The 17,332-nt window shown below is 44.4% G+C and overlaps 1 protein-coding gene and 1 long non-coding RNA gene across 6 annotated transcripts in view; one reads left to right on the top strand and one right to left on the bottom strand.

The window, feature by feature from the left end:
* Nucleotides 1–17,332, bottom strand: part of spen (spen family transcriptional repressor) — a 103,344-nt gene that overhangs the window by 79,756 nt on the left and 6,256 nt on the right. For all 5 annotated transcript variants that reach the window (XM_078949753.1, XM_078949754.1, XM_078949755.1 and 2 more), the window contains exon 3: nt 11,050–11,643. In XM_078949753.1, coding sequence (XP_078805879.1) covers nt 11,050–11,643 — 594 coding nt within the window. The remainder of the gene's footprint in view (nt 1–11,049; nt 11,644–17,332) is intronic.
* LOC144993868 (uncharacterized) lies at nt 1,736–2,795 on the top strand. The gene is made up of 2 exons (XR_013657150.1): nt 1,736–1,798; nt 2,188–2,795. It is a non-coding gene; the product is annotated as an uncharacterized LOC144993868 (long non-coding RNA).

Genomic DNA, 17,332 nt, shown 5'->3' with positions numbered 1-17,332 from the left:
TCAGAATCAGAATCAGAATCACTTTATTTGCCAAGTACAGCGCATGTACAGGGAATTTGACTTCGGTTACTTGTGCTCTCGTGCAAACTAGCAAGGTAGAAGGATAAATAATAAAGGGATAAATAATATAAAAGAAGGTAAGTGTAAGGTAGCTGTATGAATAAATAAACATAACTGAATAAGGAAATAGATTGAAATAACAAGACAAAAAGATAAAAAAAAAAAAAAAAAAAAACAAGGTGTGTTTGCAGGTGTGTTTCTGTCTCAGGTGTGTTTCTGACTCAGGTGTGTTTCTGTCTCAGGTGTGTTTCTGCTGCAGGTGTGTTCCTGTCTCAGGTGTGTTTCTGTCTCAAGTGTGTTTCTTCTGCAGGTGTGTTTCTGTCTCAGATGTATTCCTGTCTCAGGTGTGTTTCTGTCTCAGGTGTGTTTCTGTCTCAGGTGTGTTTCTGTCTCAGGTGTGTTTCTGTCTCAGGTGTGTTTTTGCTGCAGGTGTGTTTCTGTCTTATGTGTATTTTGGCTGCAGGTGTGTTTCTGTCTCAGGTGTGTTCCTGTCTCAGGTGTGTTTCTGTCTCGGATGTGTTCCTGTCTCAGGTGTGTTTCTGTCTCGGGTGTGTTCTTGTCTCAGGTGTGTTTTTGCTGCAGGTGTGTTTCTGTCTCAGGTGTGTTTCTGTCTCGAGTGTGTTTCTGTCTCAGGTGTGTTTCTGTCTCAGGTGTGTTTCTGTCTCAGGTGTGTTTTTGCTGCAGGTGTGTTTCTGTCTTATGTGTGTTTCTGTCTTATGTGTATTTTGGCTGCAGGTGTGTTTCTGTCTCAGGTGTGTTCCTGTCTCAGGTGTGTTTCTGTCTCGGGTGTGTGCTTGTCTCAAGTGTGTTTCTTTTGCAGGTGTGTTTGTTTTGCAGGTGTGTTTCTGTCTCAGGTGTGTTTCTGTCTCAGGTGTGTTTCTTCTGCAGGTGTGTTTCTGTCTCAGGTGTGTTTTTGCTGCAAGTGTGTTTCTGTCTTATGTGTGTTTCTGTCTTATGTGTGTTTTTGCTGCAGGTGTGTTTCTGTCTCATGTGTGTTCCTGTCTTAAGTGTGTTTCTGTCTCGGGTGTGTTTCTGTCTCGGGTGTGTTTGTGTCTCAGGTGTGTTTGTGTCTCAGGTGTGTTTCTTTTGCAGGTGTGTTTCTCTCTCAGGTGTGTTTCTACTGCAGGTGTGTTCCTGTCTCAGGTGTGTTTTTGTCTTATGTGTGTTTTTGCTGCAGGTGTGTTTCTGTCTCAGGTGTGTTTCTTCTGCAGGTGTGTTTCTGTCTCATGTGTGTTCCTGTCTCAGGTGTGTTTCTGACTCAGGTGTGTTTCTGTCTCAGGTGTGTTTCTGCTGCAGGTGTGTTCCTGTCTCAGGTGTGTTTCTGTCTCAAGTGTGTTTCTTCTGCAGGTGTGTTTCTGTCTCAGATGTATTACTGTCTCAGGTGTGTTTCTGTCTCAGGTGTGTTTCTGTCTCAGGTGTGTTTCTGTCTCAGGTGTGTTTCTGTCTCAGGTGTGTTTTTGCTGCAGGTGTGTTTCTGTCTTATGTGTGTTTCTGTCTTATGTGTATTTTGGCTGCAGGTGTGTTTCTGTCTCAGGTGTGTTCCTGTCTCAGGTGTGTTTCTGTCTCGGGTGTGTTCCTGTCTCAGGTGTGTTTCTGTCTCGGGTGTGTTCTTGTCTCAGGTGTGTTTCTTCTGCAGGTGTGTTTCTGTCTCAGGTGTGTTTTTGCTGCAGGTGTGTTTCTGTCTCATGTGTGTTCCTGTCTTAGGTGTGTTTCTGTCTCGGGTGTGTTTGTGTCTCAGGTGTGTTTGTGTCTCGGGTGTGTTTGTGTCTCAGGTGTGTTTGTGTCTCAGGTGTGTTTCTTTTGCAGGTGTGTTTCTGTCAGGTGTGTTTCTGCTGCAGGTGTGTTCCTGTCTCAGGTGTGTTTCTTTTGCAGGTGTGTTTCTGTCTCAAGTGTGTTTCTTTTGCAGGTGTGTTTCTGTGTCAGGTGTGTTTCTGTCTCGGGTGTGTTCTTGTCTCAAGTGTGTTTCTGTCTCGGGTGTGTTCCTATCTCAGATGTGTTTCTGTCTCGGGTGTGTTCTTGTCTCAAGTGTGTTTCTTTTGCAGGTGTGTTTCTTTTGCAGGTGTGTTTCTGTCTCAGGTGTGTTTTTGCTGCAGGTGTGTTTCTGTCTCATGTGTGTTTGTGTCTCAGGTGTGTTTGTGTCTCAGGTGTGTTTCTTTTGCAGGTGTGTTTCTGTCTAAGGTGTGTTTCTTTTGCAGGTGTGTTTCTGTCTCAAGTGTGTTTCTTTTGCAGGTGTGTTTCTGTCAGGTGTGTTTCTGCTGCAGGTGTGTTTCTGTCTCAGGTGTGTTTCTGTCTCGAGTGTGTTTCTGTCTCAGGTGTGTTTCTGTCTCAGGTGTGTTTCTGCTGAAGGTGTGTTCCTGTCTCAGGTGTGTTTCTGACTCAGGTGTGTTTTTGCTGCAGGTGTGTTTCTGACTGAGGTGTGTTTCTTCTGCAGGTGTGTTTCTGTCTCAGGTGTGTTTCTTTTGCAGGTGTGTTTCTTTTGCAGGTGTGTTTCTGTCTCAAGTGTGTTTCTTTTGCAGGTGTGTTTCTGTCAGGTGTGTTTCTTCTGCAGGTGTGTTTCTGTCTCAGATGTATTCCTGTCTCAGGTGTGTTCCTGTCTCAGGTGTGTTTCTGTCTCAGGTGTGTTTCTGCTGAAGGTGTGTTCCTGTCTCAGGTGTGTTTCTGACTCAGGTGTGTTTCTGTCTCAGGTGTGTTTCTGCTGCAGGTGTGTTCCTGTCTCAGGTGTGTTTCTTTTGCAGGTGTGTTTCTGTCTCAGGTGTGTTTCTGTCTCAGGTGTGTTTCTGTCTCAGGTGTGTTTATTCTGGAGGTGTGTTTCTTCTGCAGGTGTGTTTCTGTCTCAGATGTATTCCTGTCTCAGGTGTGTTTCTGTCTCAGGTGTGTTTATTCTGCAGGTGTGTTTCTGTCTCAGGTGTGTTTTTGCTGCAGGTGTGTTTCTGTCTTATGTGTGTTTCTGTCTTATGTGTATTTTGGCTGCAGGTGTGTTTCTGTCTCAGGTGTGTTTCTTTTGCAGGTGTGTTTCTGTCTCAGGTGTGTTTCTGTCAGGTGTGTTTCTGCTGCAGGTGTGTTCCTGTCTCAGGTGTGTTTCTTTTGCAGGTGTGTTTCTGTCTCAAGTGTGTTTCTTTTGCAGGTGTGTTTCTGTCTCAGGTGTGTTTTTGCTGCAGGTGTGTTTCTGTCTCAGGTGTGTTTCTTTTGCAGGTGTGTTTCTTTTGCAGGTGTGTTTCTCTCTCAGGTGTGTTTCTACTGCAGGTGTGTTCCTGTCTCAGGTGTGTTTCTGTCTTATGTGTGTTTTTGCTGCAGGTGTGTTTCTGTCTCAGGTGTGTTCCTGTCTCGGGTGTGTTCCTGTCTCAGGTGTGTTCCGGTCTCAGGTGTGTTTCTGTCTCAGGTGTGTTTCTTTTGCAGGTGTGTTTCTGTCTCAGCTGTGTTTCTGACTCAGGTGTGTTTTTGTCTCAGGTGTGTTTCTGCTGCAGGTGTGTTCCTGTCTCAGGTGTGTTTCTGTCTCAAGTGTGTTTCTTCTGCAGGTGTGTTTCTTCTGCAGGTGTGTTTCTGTCTCAGATGTATTCCTGTCTCAGGTGTGTTTCTGTCTCAGGTGTGTTTCTGTCTCAGGTGTGTTTCTGTCTCAGGTGTGTTTCTGTCTCAGGTGTGTTTTTGCTGCAGGTGTGTTTCTTTCTCAGGTGTGTTTTTGCTGCAGGTGTGTTTCTGTCTCATGTGTGTTCCTGTCTTAGGTGTGTTTCTGTCTCGGGTGTGTTTGTGTCTCAGGTGTGTTTGTGTCTCAGGTGTGTTTCTTTTGCAGGTGTGTTTCTGTCTCAGGTGCGTTTCTGTCTCAGGTGTGTTTCTGTCTCAGATGTATTCCTGTCTCAGGTGTGTTTCTGTCTCAGGTGTGTTTCTGTCTCAGGTGTATTTCTGTCTCAGGTGTGTTTCTGTCTTATGTGTGTTTTTGCTGCAGGTGTGTTTCTGTCTCAGGTTTGTTTATTCTGCAGGTGTGTTTCTGTCTCAGGTGTGTTTCTGTCTTATGTGTGTTTTTGCTGCAGGTGTTTTTCTGTCTTATGTGTGTTTCTGTCTCAGGTTTGTTTATTCTGCAGGTGTGTTTCTGTCTCAGGTGTGTTTCAGTCTCAGGTGTGTTTCTGTCTCAGGTGTGTTTCTGTCTGAGGTATGTTTCTGTGTCAGGTGTGTTTTTGCTGCAGGTGTGTTTCTGTCCCAGGTGTGTTTCTGTCTCGAGTGTGTTTCTGTCTCAGGTGTGTTTCTGTCTGAGGTATGTTTCTGTCTTATGTGTATTTTGGCTGAAGGTGTGTTTCTGTCTCAGGTGTGTTTCTGTCTCAGGTTTGTTTATTCTGCAGGTGTGTTTCTGTCTCAGGTGTGTTTCAGTCTCAGGTGTGTTTCTGTCTCAGGTGTGTTTCTGTCTTATGTGTATTTTGGCTGAAGGTGTGTTTCTGTCTCAGGTGTGTTTCTGTCTCAGGTTTGTTTATTCTGCAGGTGTGTTTCTGTCTCAGGTGTGTTTCAGTCTCAGGTGTGTTTCTGTCTCAGGTGTGTTTCTGTCTGAGGTGTGTTTCAGTCTCAGGTGTGTTTCTGTCTCAGGTGTGTTTCTGTCTGAGGTATGTTTCTGTGTCAGGTGTGTTTTTGCTGCAGGTGTGTTTCTGTCTCAGGTGTGTTTCTGTCTCGAGTGTGTTTCTGTCTCAGGTGTGTTTCTGTCTGAGGTATGTTTCTGTCTCAGGTGTGTTTTTGCTGCAGGTGTGTTTCTGACTGAGGTGTGTTTCTTCTGCAGGTGTGTTTCTGTCTCAGGTGTGTTTTTGCTGCAGGTGTGTTTCTGTCTTATGTGTGTTTCTGTCTTATGTGTATTTTGGCTGCAGGTGTGTTTCTGTCTCAGGTGTGTTCCTGTCTCAGGTGTGTTTCTGTCTCGGGTGTGTTCTTGTCTCAAGTGTGTTTCTTTTGCAGGTGTGTTTCTTTTGCAGGTGTGTTTCTGTCTCAGGTGTGTTTCTTCTGCAGGTGTGTTTGTGTCTCAGGTGTGTTTCTGTCTCGGGTGTGTTTCTGTCTCGGGTGTGTTTGTGTCTTAGGTGTGTTTGTGTCTCAGGTGTGTTTCTTTTGCAGGTGTGTTTCTCTCTCAGGTGTGTTTCTACTGCAGGTGTGTTCCTGTCTCAGGTGTGTTTTTGTCTTATGTGTGTTTTTGCTGCAGGTGTGTTTCTGTCTCAGGTGTGTTTCTTCTGCAGGTGTGTTTCTGTCTCATGTGTGTTCCTGTCTCGGGTGTGTTCCTGTCTCAGGTGTGTTCCGGTCTCAGGTGTGTTTCTTTTCAGAATCAGAATCAGAATCACTTTATTTGCCAAGTACAGCGCATGTACAGGGAATTTGACTTCGGTTACTTGTGCTCTCGTGCAAACTAGCAAGGTAGAAGGATAAATAATAAAGGGATAAATAATATAAAAGAAGGTAAGTGTAAGGTAGCTGTATGAATAAATAAACATAACTGAATAAGGAAATAGATTGAAATAACAAGACAAAAAGATAAAAAAAAAAAAAAAAAAAAAAAAAAAAAAAACAAGGTGTGTTTGCAGGTGTGTTTCTGTCTCAGGTGTGTTTCTGACTCAGGTGTGTTTCTGTCTCAGGTGTGTTTCTGCTGCAGGTGTGTTCCTGTCTCAGGTGTGTTTCTGTCTCAAGTGTGTTTCTTCTGCAGGTGTGTTTCTGTCTCAGATGTATTCCTGTCTCAGGTGTGTTTCTGTCTCAGGTGTGTTTCTGTCTCAGGTGTGTTTCTGTCTCAGGTGTGTTTCTGTCTCAGGTGTGTTTTTGCTGCAGGTGTGTTTCTGTCTTATGTGTATTTTGGCTGCAGGTGTGTTTCTGTCTCAGGTGTGTTCCTGTCTCAGGTGTGTTTCTGTCTCGGATGTGTTCCTGTCTCAGGTGTGTTTCTGTCTCGGGTGTGTTCTTGTCTCAGGTGTGTTTCTTCTGCAGGTGTGTTTCTGTCTCAGGTGTGTTTTTGCTGCAGGTGTGTTTCTGTCTCATGTGTGTTCCTGTCTTAGGTGTGTTTCTGTCTCGGGTGTGTTTGTGTCTCAGGTGTGTTTGTGTCTCGGGTGTGTTTGTGTCTCAGGTGTGTTTGTGTCTCAGGTGTGTTTCTTTTGCAGGTGTGTTTCTGTCAGGTGTGTTTCTGCTGCAGGTGTTTTCCTGTCTCAGGTGTGTTTCTTTTGCAGGTGTGTTTCTGTCTCAAGTGTGTTTCTTTTGCAGGTGTGTTTCTGTGTCAGGTGTGTTTCTGTCTCGGGTGTGTTCTTGTCTCAAGTGTGTTTCTGTCTCGGGTGTGTTCCTGTCTCAGATGTGTTTCTGTCTCGGGTGTGTTCTTGTCTCAAGTTTGTTTCTTTTGCAGGTGTGTTTCTTTTGCAGGTGTGTTTCTGTCTCAGGTGTGTTTCTGTCTCAGGTGTGTTTTTGCTGCAGGTGTGTTTCTGTCTCATGTGTGTTCCTGTCTCAGGTGTGTTTCTGTCTCGGGTGTGTTCTTGTCTCAAGTGTGTTTCTTTTGCAGGTGTGTTTCTTTTGCAGGTGTGTTTCTGTCTCAGGTGTGTTTCTTCTGCAGGTGTGTTTGTGTCTCAGGTGTGTTTCTGTCTCGGGTGTGTTTCTGTCTCGGGTGTGTTTGTGTCTCAGGTGTGTTTGTGTCTCAGGTGTGTTTCTTTTGCAGGTGTGTTTCTCTCTCAGGTGTGTTTCTACTGCAGGTGTGTTCCTGTCTCAGGTGTGTTTTTGTCTTATGTGTGTTTTTGCTGCAGGTGTGTTTCTGTCTCAGGTGTGTTTCTTCTGCAGGTGTGTTTCTGTCTCATGTGTGTTCCTGTCTCGGGTGTGTTCCTGTCTCAGGTGTGTTCCGGTCTCAGGTGTGTTTCTTTTCAGAATCAGAATCAGAATCACTTTATTTGCCAAGTACAGCGCATGTACAGGGAATTTGACTTCGGTTACTTGTGCTCTCGTGCAAACTAGCAAGGTAGAAGGATAAATAATAAAGGGATAAATAATATAAAAGAAGGTAAGTGTAAGGTAGCTGTATGAATAAATAAACATAACTGAATAAGGAAATAGATTGAAATAACAAGACAAAAAGATAAAAAAAAAAAAAAAAAAAAAAAAAACAAGGTGTGTTTGCAGGTGTGTTTCTGTCTCAGGTGTGTTTCTGACTCAGGTGTGTTTCTGTCTCAGGTGTGTTTCTGCTGCAGGTGTGTTCCTGTCTCAGGTGTGTTTCTGTCTCAAGTGTGTTTCTTCTGCAGGTGTGTTTCTGTCTCAGATGTATTCCTGTCTCAGGTGTGTTTCTGTCTCAGGTGTGTTTCTGTCTCAGGTGTGTTTCTGTCTCAGGTGTGTTTCTGTCTCAGGTGTGTTTTTGCTGCAGGTGTGTTTCTGTCTTATGTGTATTTTGGCTGCAGGTGTGTTTCTGTCTCAGGTGTGTTCCTGTCTCAGGTGTGTTTCTGTCTCGGATGTGTTCCTGTCTCAGGTGTGTTTCTGTCTCGGGTGTGTTCTTGTCCCAGGTGTGTTTCTTCTGCAGGTGTGTTTCTGTCTCAGGTGTGTTTTTGCTGCAGGTGTGTTTCTGTCTCATGTGTGTTCCTGTCTTAGGTGTGTTTCTGTCTCGGGTGTGTTTGTGTCTCAGGTGTGTTTGTGTCTCGGGTGTGTTTGTGTCTCAGGTGTGTTTGTGTCTCAGGTGTGTTTCTTTTGCAGGTGTGTTTCTGTCAGGTGTGTTTCTGCTGCAGGTGTTTTCCTGTCTCAGGTGTGTTTCTTTTGCAGGTGTGTTTCTGTCTCAAGTGTGTTTCTTTTGCAGGTGTGTTTCTGTGTCAGGTGTGTTTCTGTCTCGGGTGTGTTCTTGTCTCAAGTGTGTTTCTGTCTCGGGTGTGTTCCTGTCTCAGATGTGTTTCTGTCTCGGGTGTGTTCTTGTCTCAAGTTTGTTTCTTTTGCAGGTGTGTTTCTTTTGCAGGTGTGTTTCTGTCTCAGGTGTGTTTCTGTCTCAGGTGTGTTTTTGCTGCAGGTGTGTTTCTGTCTCATGTGTGTTCCTGTCTTAGGTGTGTTTCTGTCTCGGGTGTGTTTGTGTCTCAGGTGTGTTTGTGTCTCAGGTGTGTTTCTTTTGCAGGTGTGTTTCTGTCTCAAGTGTGTTTCTTTTGCAGGTGTGTTTCTGTCAGGTGTGTTTCTGCTGCAGGTGTGTTCCTGTCTCAGGTGTGTTTCTGTGTCAGGTGTGTTTCTGTCTGAGGTGTGTTTCTTTTGCAGGTGTGTTTCTGTCTCAGGTGTGTTTCTGCTGCAGGTGTGTTCCTGTCTCAGGTGTGTTTCTGTCTTATGTGTGTTTTTGCTGCAGGTGTGTTTCTGTCTCAGGTGTGTTTCTTCTGCAGGTGTGTTTCTGTCTCATGTGTGTTCCTGTCTCAGGTGTGTTTCTGTCTCAGGTGTGTTTCTGCTGAAGGTGTGTTCCTGTCTCAGGTGTATTTCTGACTCAGGTGTGTTTCTGTCTCAGGTGTGTATCTGCTGCAGGTGTGTTTCTGTCTCAGGTGTGTTTCTGTCTCAAGTGTGTTTATTCTGCAGGTGTGTTTCTGTCTCAGGTGTGTTTATTCTGCAGGTGTGTTTATTCTGCAGGTGTGTTTCTTCTGCAGGTGTGTTTCTGTCTCAGATGTATTCCTGTCTCAGGTATGTTTCTGTCTCAGGTGTGTTTCTGTCTCAGGTGTGTTTATTCTGCAGGTGTGTTTCTGTCTCAGGTGTGTTCCTGTCTCAGGTGTGTTTCTGTCTCGGGTGTGTTCTTGTCTCAAGTGTGTTTCTTTTGCAGGTGTGTTTCTTTTGCAGGTGTGTTTCTGTCTCAGGTGTGTTTCTGTCTTATGTGTATTTTGGCTGCAGGTGTGTTTCTGTCTCAGGTGTGTTTCTGTCTCAGGTGTGTTTCTTCTGCAGGTGTGTTTCTTTTGCAGGTGTGTTTCTTTTGCAGGTGTGTTTCTGTATCAGGTGTGTTTCTGTCTCAGGTGTGTTTCTTCTGCAGGTGTGTTTCTGTCTAAGGTGTGTTTCTTTTGCAGGTGTGTTTCTGCTGCAGGTGTGTTCCTGTTTCAGGTGTGTTTCTTTTGCAGGTGTGTTTCTGTCTCAAGTGTGTTTCTTTTGCAGGTGTGTTTCTGTCCCAGGTGTGTTTCTGTGTCAGGTGTGTTTCTGTCTGAGGTGTGTTTCTTTTGCAGGTGTGTTTCTTTCTCAGGTGTGTTTCTTTTGCAGGTGTGTTTCTGTCTCAGGTGTGTTTCTGTCTCAGGTGTGTTTATTCTGCAGGTGTGTTTCTTCTGCAGGTGTGTTTCTGTCTCATGTGTGTTTCTTTTGCAGGTGTTTTTCTGTCTAAGGTGTGTTTCTTTTGCAGGTGTGTTTCTGCTGCAGGTGTGTTCCTGTTTCAGGTGTGTTTCTTTTGCAGGTGTCTTTCTGTCTCAAGTGTGTTTCTTTTGCAGGTGTGTTTCTGTCTCAGGTGTGTTTCTGTCTCAGGTGTGTTCCTGTCTCAGGTGTGTTTCTGTCTCGGGTGTGTTCTTGTCTCAAGTGTGTTTCTTTTGCAGGTGTGTTTCTTTTGCAGGTGTGTTTCTGTCTCAGGTGTGTTTCTGTCTCAGGTGTGTTTCTGTCTTATGTGTATTTTGGCTGCAGGTGTGTTTCTGTCTCAGGTGTGTTCCTGTCTCAGGTGTGTTTCTGTCTCGGTGTGTTCTTGTCTCAAGTGTGTTTCTTTTGCAGGTGTGTTTCTTTTGCAGGTGTGTTTCTGTCTCAGGTGTGTTTCTGTCTCAGGTGTGTTTCTTCTGCAGGTGTGTTTCTGTCTAAGGTGTGTTTCTTTTGCAGGTGTGTTTCTGCTGCAGGTGTGTTCCTGTTTCAGGTGTGTTTCTTTTGCAGGTGTGTTTCTGTCTCAAGTGTGTTTCTTTTGCAGGTGTGTTTCTGTCTCATGTGTGTTTCTTTTGCAGGTGTTTTTCTGTCTTATGTGTGTTTTTGCTGCAGGTGTGTTTCTGTCTCAGGTTTGTTTCTTCTGCAGGTGTGTTTCTGTCTTATGTGTGTTCCTGTCTTATGTGTGTTTGTGTCTCAGGTGTGTTTCTTTTGCAGGTGTGTTTGTGTCTCAGGTGTGTTTCTGCTGCAAGTGTGTTTCTGTCTCATGTGTGTTTCTGTCTCAGGTGTGTTTCTGTCTCAGGTGTGTTTTTGCTGCAAGTGTGTTTTTGCTGCAGGTGTGTTTCATTCTGAGGTGTGTTTCTGTCTCAGGTGTGTTTCTGTCTGAGGTGTGTTTTTGTTGCAAGTGTGTTTCTGTCTCAGGTGTGTTTTTGTCCCAGGTGTGTTTCTGTCTCAGGTGTGTTTTTGCTGCAGGTGTGTTTCATTCTGAGGTGTGTTTCTGTCTTATGTGTGTTTTTGCTGCAGGTGTGTTTCTGACTGAGGTGTGTTTCTTCTGCAGGTGTGTTTCTGTCTCAGGTGTGTTTCTTCTGCAGGTGTGTTTCTGTCTCCGGTGTGTTTTTGCTGCAGGTGTGTTTCTGACTGAGGTGTGTTTCTTCTGCAGGTGTGTTTCTGTCTCAGGTGTGTTTCTTCTGCAGGTGTTTTTCTGTCTTATGTGTGTTTTTGCTGCAGGTGTGTTCCTGTCTCAGGTGTGTTTCTTTTGCAGGTGTGTTTCTGTCTCAGGTGTGTTTCTGCTGCAGGTGTGTTCCTGTCTCAGGTGTGTTTCTTTTGCAGGTGTGTTTCTGTCTCGTGTGTTTTTTTTTTGCAGGTGTGTTTCTGGCTCAGGTGTGTTCCTGTCTCAGGTGTGTTTCTGTCTCAGGTGTGTTTCTGTCTCAGGTGTGTTTCTGTCTCAGGTGTGTTTCTGTCTCAGGTGTGTTTTTGCTGCAGGTGTGTTCCTGTCTCAGGTGTGTTTCTTTTGCAGGTGTGTTTCTGTCTCAGGTGTGTTTTTGTCTCAGGTGTGTTTCTGTCTCAGGTGTGTTTCTTCTGCAGGTGTGTTTCTGTCTCAGGTGTGTTTTTGCTGCAGGGGTATTGTTCTCTGAGGCACAGAGGTGGGAGCATCATGACGGAGTGCAGAAAGCTCAGAGGAGCCCCTACCTTCCGCTGGTGCTGCTGGAGGAGCTGCTGACGGAGTCTGAGCTGGAGGAGCGGCTGTGAGATCCGGATCCGCTGGGGGAGCGTGCGGGGCGGGGCGCCTGGATCACCAGCCTTTGAGGAGACGGGTTCCGTGAATGCGTGGAGTGTGGAGACCGACTGTGACTGTGGCGATAGGACCTCTCCCCGCGCCGCCCTCTGTCCTCCCGATACAGGTCCCTGTGAACCCCACCGGCCGTGGTGAAGGGCTCTCTGGTGCGAGGTTCGAACCGAGGCTCGGGTGTCTCAAAGCGGCAGGGGCTCCGGCTGTGGGAGCGGTAGAAGCCGGCCGCATTGCACACCGAGCTTCCTCCTGCTGTTGCCCCCGCTGATCCACTGCTTCCTGCGCCACCCCCTGCAGAAGCAGTTCCGGGTCCAGCAGCTCCAGCCGCGGCCGCTGCACCTCCACAGGAGGACGCACTCCCCGCAGCACTCAGAGTTCGCTCTCGGGGGTAATAATCACTGTCGTAGTGCCGCTGACGGTCAAAGCTGCTCCCAGGACGCTCGTGATGGCCATAGGCGCCATGCTCGTACGCCCGCTCCCGAGTCTCAGAGGCCCTGAGGAACCAGAAGACAGCAAGTTCTGGTCAGATCTCGTCTATTCCTGCAAGACAACTGTTTCCTGATCAGGGGAAGGGGCTGGAGAGGTCTAAGCTGACATTCCGGTTCCTCACGTCTGCCTACTCGTTCTCCCACAAGCCCTCACTGACCTGAACTGCTCTGTACGTTCACAGCTTTCATGAGGACTTATCTCCACATGCTGATGTTTTCAAACTACACGCCTTCATCAGGAAGCTGGACTCATGGAGGAGTGAGGAAAGTCCATTTAATGGGAGGATCAACGGAAAACCGACTCAATCTCCACTAAAGAACCAAAAAATCAGAAATAAGAGCAAATGTAAAAACGGCAACAATGGTTTCGTTAAGAAATCCATTCATTTAATTAAACCGATCTTCAATTCATAGCAACAATATCAATTTATCAAATCTTTACAGCTGCTTCTTTTTTATTTGTCTGAAAACAAAATACGTTTGCTGGTAGATTTTATGAAATAATTCATTATTCTATGAATTGATGAATTTCATGTCAAAGATGTTTTTGTCAGAAATCCTGACTTGAGGCAGAATAATCAAGTCTGTTGTAGTTTTACAGAAACTGGAACTTTGGCAAACTCAACTCAAAAACTTGGAAAATTTTGACAAACTTTTGGCAGGTTTGATTACAGGAAATAACGAATGGAGGGAAAAAAAGAATAAATATTCTTGAGAAAGTGTCGGTTCATGAACAAAGTTTGAAAAAACGTGAGTGTAGACTTCCAGATTTCAGACTTGGATCTTTAGGATCAGGGCCTTCAGTTCCTAAACACCAAATAACTTCTCAGAGTTCAACAGTCTATAAGACCTGTGTCAGACCTGTGATCTGGATCCATACCTGTGATCTTAATCCATACTTGTGATCTAAATCCAGACCTGTGATCTAAATCCAGACCTGTGATCTAAATCCATACCTGTGATCTAAATCCAGACCTGTGATCTGGATCCAGACCTGTGATCTAAATCCAGATCTGTGATCTACATCCAGACCTGTGATCTACATCCAGACCTGTGATCTAAATCCAGACCTGTGATCTAAATCCAGACCTGTGATCTAAATCCAGACCTGTGATCTAAATCCATACCTGTGATCTAAATCCAGACCTGTGATCTAAATCCAGACCTGTGATCTAAATCCAGACCTGTGATCTAAATCCATACCTGTGATCTAAATCCAGACCTGTGATCTTAATCCAGACCTGTGATCTGGATCCAGATCTGTGATCTAAATCCAGACCTGTGATCTAAATCCAGACCTGTGATCTGGATCCAGATCTGTGATCTAAATCCAGATCTGTGATCTAAATCCAGACTTTTGATCTGGATCCAGATCTGTGATCTAAATCCAGATCTGTGATCTAAATCCAGACTTTTGATCTAAATCCAGACCTGTGATCTAAATCCAGACCTGTGATCTAAATCCAGACCTGTGATCTAAATCCAGACCTGTGATCTGGATCCAGACCTGTGATCTAAATCCAGATCTGTGATCTACATCCAGACCTGTGATCTGGATCCATACCTGTGATCTAAATCCAGACCTGTGATCTGGATCCAGACCTGTGATCTAAATCCAGACCTGTGATCTAAATCCAGATCTGTGATCTAAATCCATAACTGTGATCTAAATCCAGACCTGTGATCTGGATCCAGACCTGTGATCTGGATCCAGACCTGTGATCTAAATCCAGACCTGTGATCTAAATCCAGACCTGTGATCTAAATCCAGACCTGTGATCTAAATCCAGACCTGTGATCTAAATCCAGACCTGTGATCTAAATCCAGACCTGTGATCTAAATCCAGACCTGTGATCTAAATCCAGACCTGTGATCTAAATCCAGACCTGTGATCTAAATCCAGACCTGTGATCTGGATCCAGATCTGTGATCTAAATCCAGACCTGTGATCTAAATCCAGACCTGTGATCTGGATCCAGATCTGTGATCTAAATCCAGATCTGTGATCTAAATCCAGACTTTTGATCTGGATCCAGATCTGTGATCTAAATCCAGATCTGTGATCTAAATCCAGACTTTTGATCTAAATCCAGACCTGTGATCTAAATCCAGACCTGTGATCTAAATCCAGACCTGTGATCTAAATCCAGACCTGTGATCTGGATCCAGACCTGTGATCTAAATCCAGATCTGTGATCTACATCCAGACCTGTGATCTGGATCCATACCTGTGATCTAAATCCAGACCTGTGATCTGGATCCAGACCTGTGATCTAAATCCAGACCTGTGATCTAAATCCAGATCTGTGATCTAAATCCATAACTGTGATCTAAATCCAGACCTGTGATCTGGATCCAGACCTGTGATCTGGATCCAGACCTGTGATCTAAATCCAGATCTGTGATCTATATCCAGACCTGTGATCTACATCCAGACCTGTGATCTGGATCCAGACCTGTGATCTAAATCCAGACCTGTGATATAGATCCAGACCTGTGATCTAAATCCAGACCTGTGATCTGGATCCAGACCTGTGATCTAAATCCATACCTGTGATCTAAATCCAGACCTGTGATCTAAATCCATACCTGTGATCTAAATCCAGACCTGTGATCTAAATCCAGACCTGTGATCTAAATCCATACCTGTGATCTAAATCCAGACCTGTGATCTAAATCCATACCTGTGATCTAAATCCAGACCTGTGATCTGGATCCAGATCTGTGATCTAAATCCAGACCTGTGATCTAAATCCAGACCTGTGATCTGGATCCAGATCTGTGATCTAAATCCAGATCTGTGATCTAAATCCAGACCTTTGATCTGGATCCAGATCTGTGATCTAAATCCAGATCTGTGATCTAAATCCAGACCTTTGATCTGGATCCAGACCTGTGATCTAAATCCAGACCTGTGATCTAAATCCAGACCTGTGATCTGGATCCAGACCTGTGATCTGGATCCAGACCTGTGATCTAAATCCATACCTGTGATCTAAATCCATACCTGTGATCTAAATCCAGACCTGTGATCTAAATCCAGACCTGTGATCTGGATCCAGACCTGTGATCTAAATCCAGACCTGTGATCTAAATCCAGACCTGTGATCTAAATCCAGACCTGTGATCTGGATACAGACCTGTGATCTAAATCCAGACCTGTTATCTAAATACAGACCTGTGATCTAAATCCATACCTGTGATCTAAATCCAGACCTGTGATCTGGATCCAGACCTGTGATCTAAATCCATACCTGTGATCTAAATCCAGACCTGTGATCTGGATCCGACCCGTGATCTAAATCCAGACCTGTGATCTGGATCCAGACCTGTGATCTAAATCCAGACCTGTGATCTGGATCCATACCTGTGATCTAAATCCAGACCTGTGATCTGGATCCGACCCGTGATCTAAATCCAGACCTGTGATCTGGATCCAGACCTGTGATCTAAATCCAGACCTGTGATCTGGATCCATACCTGTGATCTAAATCCAGACCTGTGATCTAAATCCAGACCTCTGATCTAAATCCATATCTGTGATCTAAATCCAGACCTGTGATCTAAATCCAGACCTGTGATCTAAATCCAGATCTGTGATCTAAATCCAGACCTTTGATCTGGATCCAGACCTGTGATCTAAATCCAGACCTGTGATCTAAATCCAGACCTGTGATCTGGATCCATACCTGTGATCTAAATCCAGACCTGTGATCTAAATCCAGACCTGTGATCCAAATCCAGACCTGTGATCTGGATCCAGACCTGTGATCTGGATCCATACCTGTGATCTGGATCCATACCTGTGATCTAAATCCAGACCTGTGATCTAAATCCAGACCTGTGATCTAAATCCAGACCTTTGATCTGGATCCAGACCTGTGATCTAAATCCAGACCTGTGATCTAAATCCAGACCTGTGATCTTAATCCAGACCTGTGATCTAAATCCAGACCTGTGACCTGGAACTGATCAGAACTTCTGACACATCTGTCCGCTTCCACGCAGACAGATGTTGGTAAATCTTTGCACAGACAGACAGAACAGTACTTTCAAACCTTGATTTTCGTCAACTCTGTCAAACTGTGATTAAATCCACAAGATTTACCTTTGGAAGGATTTAGTTAGTCTGATCTGCAATAAAGTGTGATATATATCCTTACTTTTACTTTTGACATTTTTTTGAAAATGCTAACATTAAAAAATGGCATTTTTAAACTTTGTGGGGTTTTTTGCCACCACAGAAAAACAATCTTTAAATGAATGAAAGGATGAAGAAGTGGTCATCCTTTATTGCTTAAAAAAATGAAGAACACTTCTTTTTTACCCAAAAAATCTCAAAATGTTCATCTGATAATGCTGAGTAGACCTGCACATTAAATCGCAAATTTATCGTTTTCGCAATATCAAGCTGTGCAGCTTGATATTGATGTGGATATATAGATGTGCAGCAGGGGAGCCAGTTTAGCTCGTGCTGGTTTGCGGCGCGTACCGTCCGTGAAACCAGGGTTCGACTCCGGGCTGCTCCCTGTTCCCTTCTCTACCTCTGCCGGTTCCAAGCCCGGTTTGAGAAGGTTGCGTCAGGAAGGGCATCCGGCGTAAAACATTGCCAAATTTACCATGCGACTTGTTCGCTGTGGCAACCCCTGATGGGAGAAGCCGAAAGTGGAAGATATAGATGTGCAGCTGTGCAGCATGCACATCGCAAAAGACAGTGATAATTGTGATAATTGGTTACCTCAAATGTGCTAAAACAATCTTGTGCCAGCTTGAAGTATTTAACGAAAAACTAAATCTATATGCATTTGACCAATCAGATGGAGTCCTTTTATGTTAGATGGGCTCCTCCCATGTAGACCAGGGTCATTAGGAGTTCAGTTAACATTATGTGGACTCGTATTTAAATGAAACTGTTGCGGTAAATGGAAATGATTCATTCAGTAATAGCATCGTCATTACAATATTGATCACTAATATCCCAAACCGCGGGTTTTCCTCGCATTGCAGCCCTACAGCTGATAATGATGTGATGGAGTTGACGGGAACTGACGGGTGTCTTTAGAACCAGCAACCCTTTGTCTTGAACGTCTATTTTACTGAACTGGTGGAACGGAAGAGCTGTTTTGATGTTTGGATTCCTTATGTTGCTTCCTGACTGCATTTTCTTTCTTTCCATGACTGGACAGTCCACAGTTGTTCTTTTCAAACTTTTTTGCACAAACATATTTTTTGTTTGTCATTTATTTCTTTGTTGTTGTTGTTGCTACAATCTTCAGCTTCACTTTCATGTTTCATTTCTCCTGAATGCCTTTTTCATGGCGGTGTAACGATTGATCGATCAATCGATTTCTATCCCTACGATTAGGCCTGCACAATATACCGCAAATTTATCGTTATCGCGACATTAAGCTGTGCAATATGCATACCGCAAAAGACGGCGAAAATCGCAATAAATGGTTACCTTAAATGTGCTAAAACAAACTCATGGCAGCTTGAAATATTGAACAAATGAAACAAATCCCTTTATGCATTTAACCAATCGGAAGGACCCGTTTACGTTGTTGATCAATCAGATGAGCCCTTTTATGTTTGATGTTTGCCGCCTACGTCGACGAGGGTCATTTGGAGTATAATTTTTATACTGTTGCAGTGAACACGGAAATGATGTTTTTGGTTGTTTTGATATTTGTTTAT

Source organism: Oryzias latipes, chromosome 7 (assembly GCF_053564925.1).
Source record: "Oryzias latipes strain Hd-rR chromosome 7, Olatipes_Hd-rR_3.1".
NCBI lineage: Eukaryota > Metazoa > Chordata > Actinopteri > Beloniformes > Adrianichthyidae > Oryzias > Oryzias latipes.
Note: the sequence above shows the minus strand (reverse complement) of the source record. Positions and strands in the feature narration are given on the sequence as shown.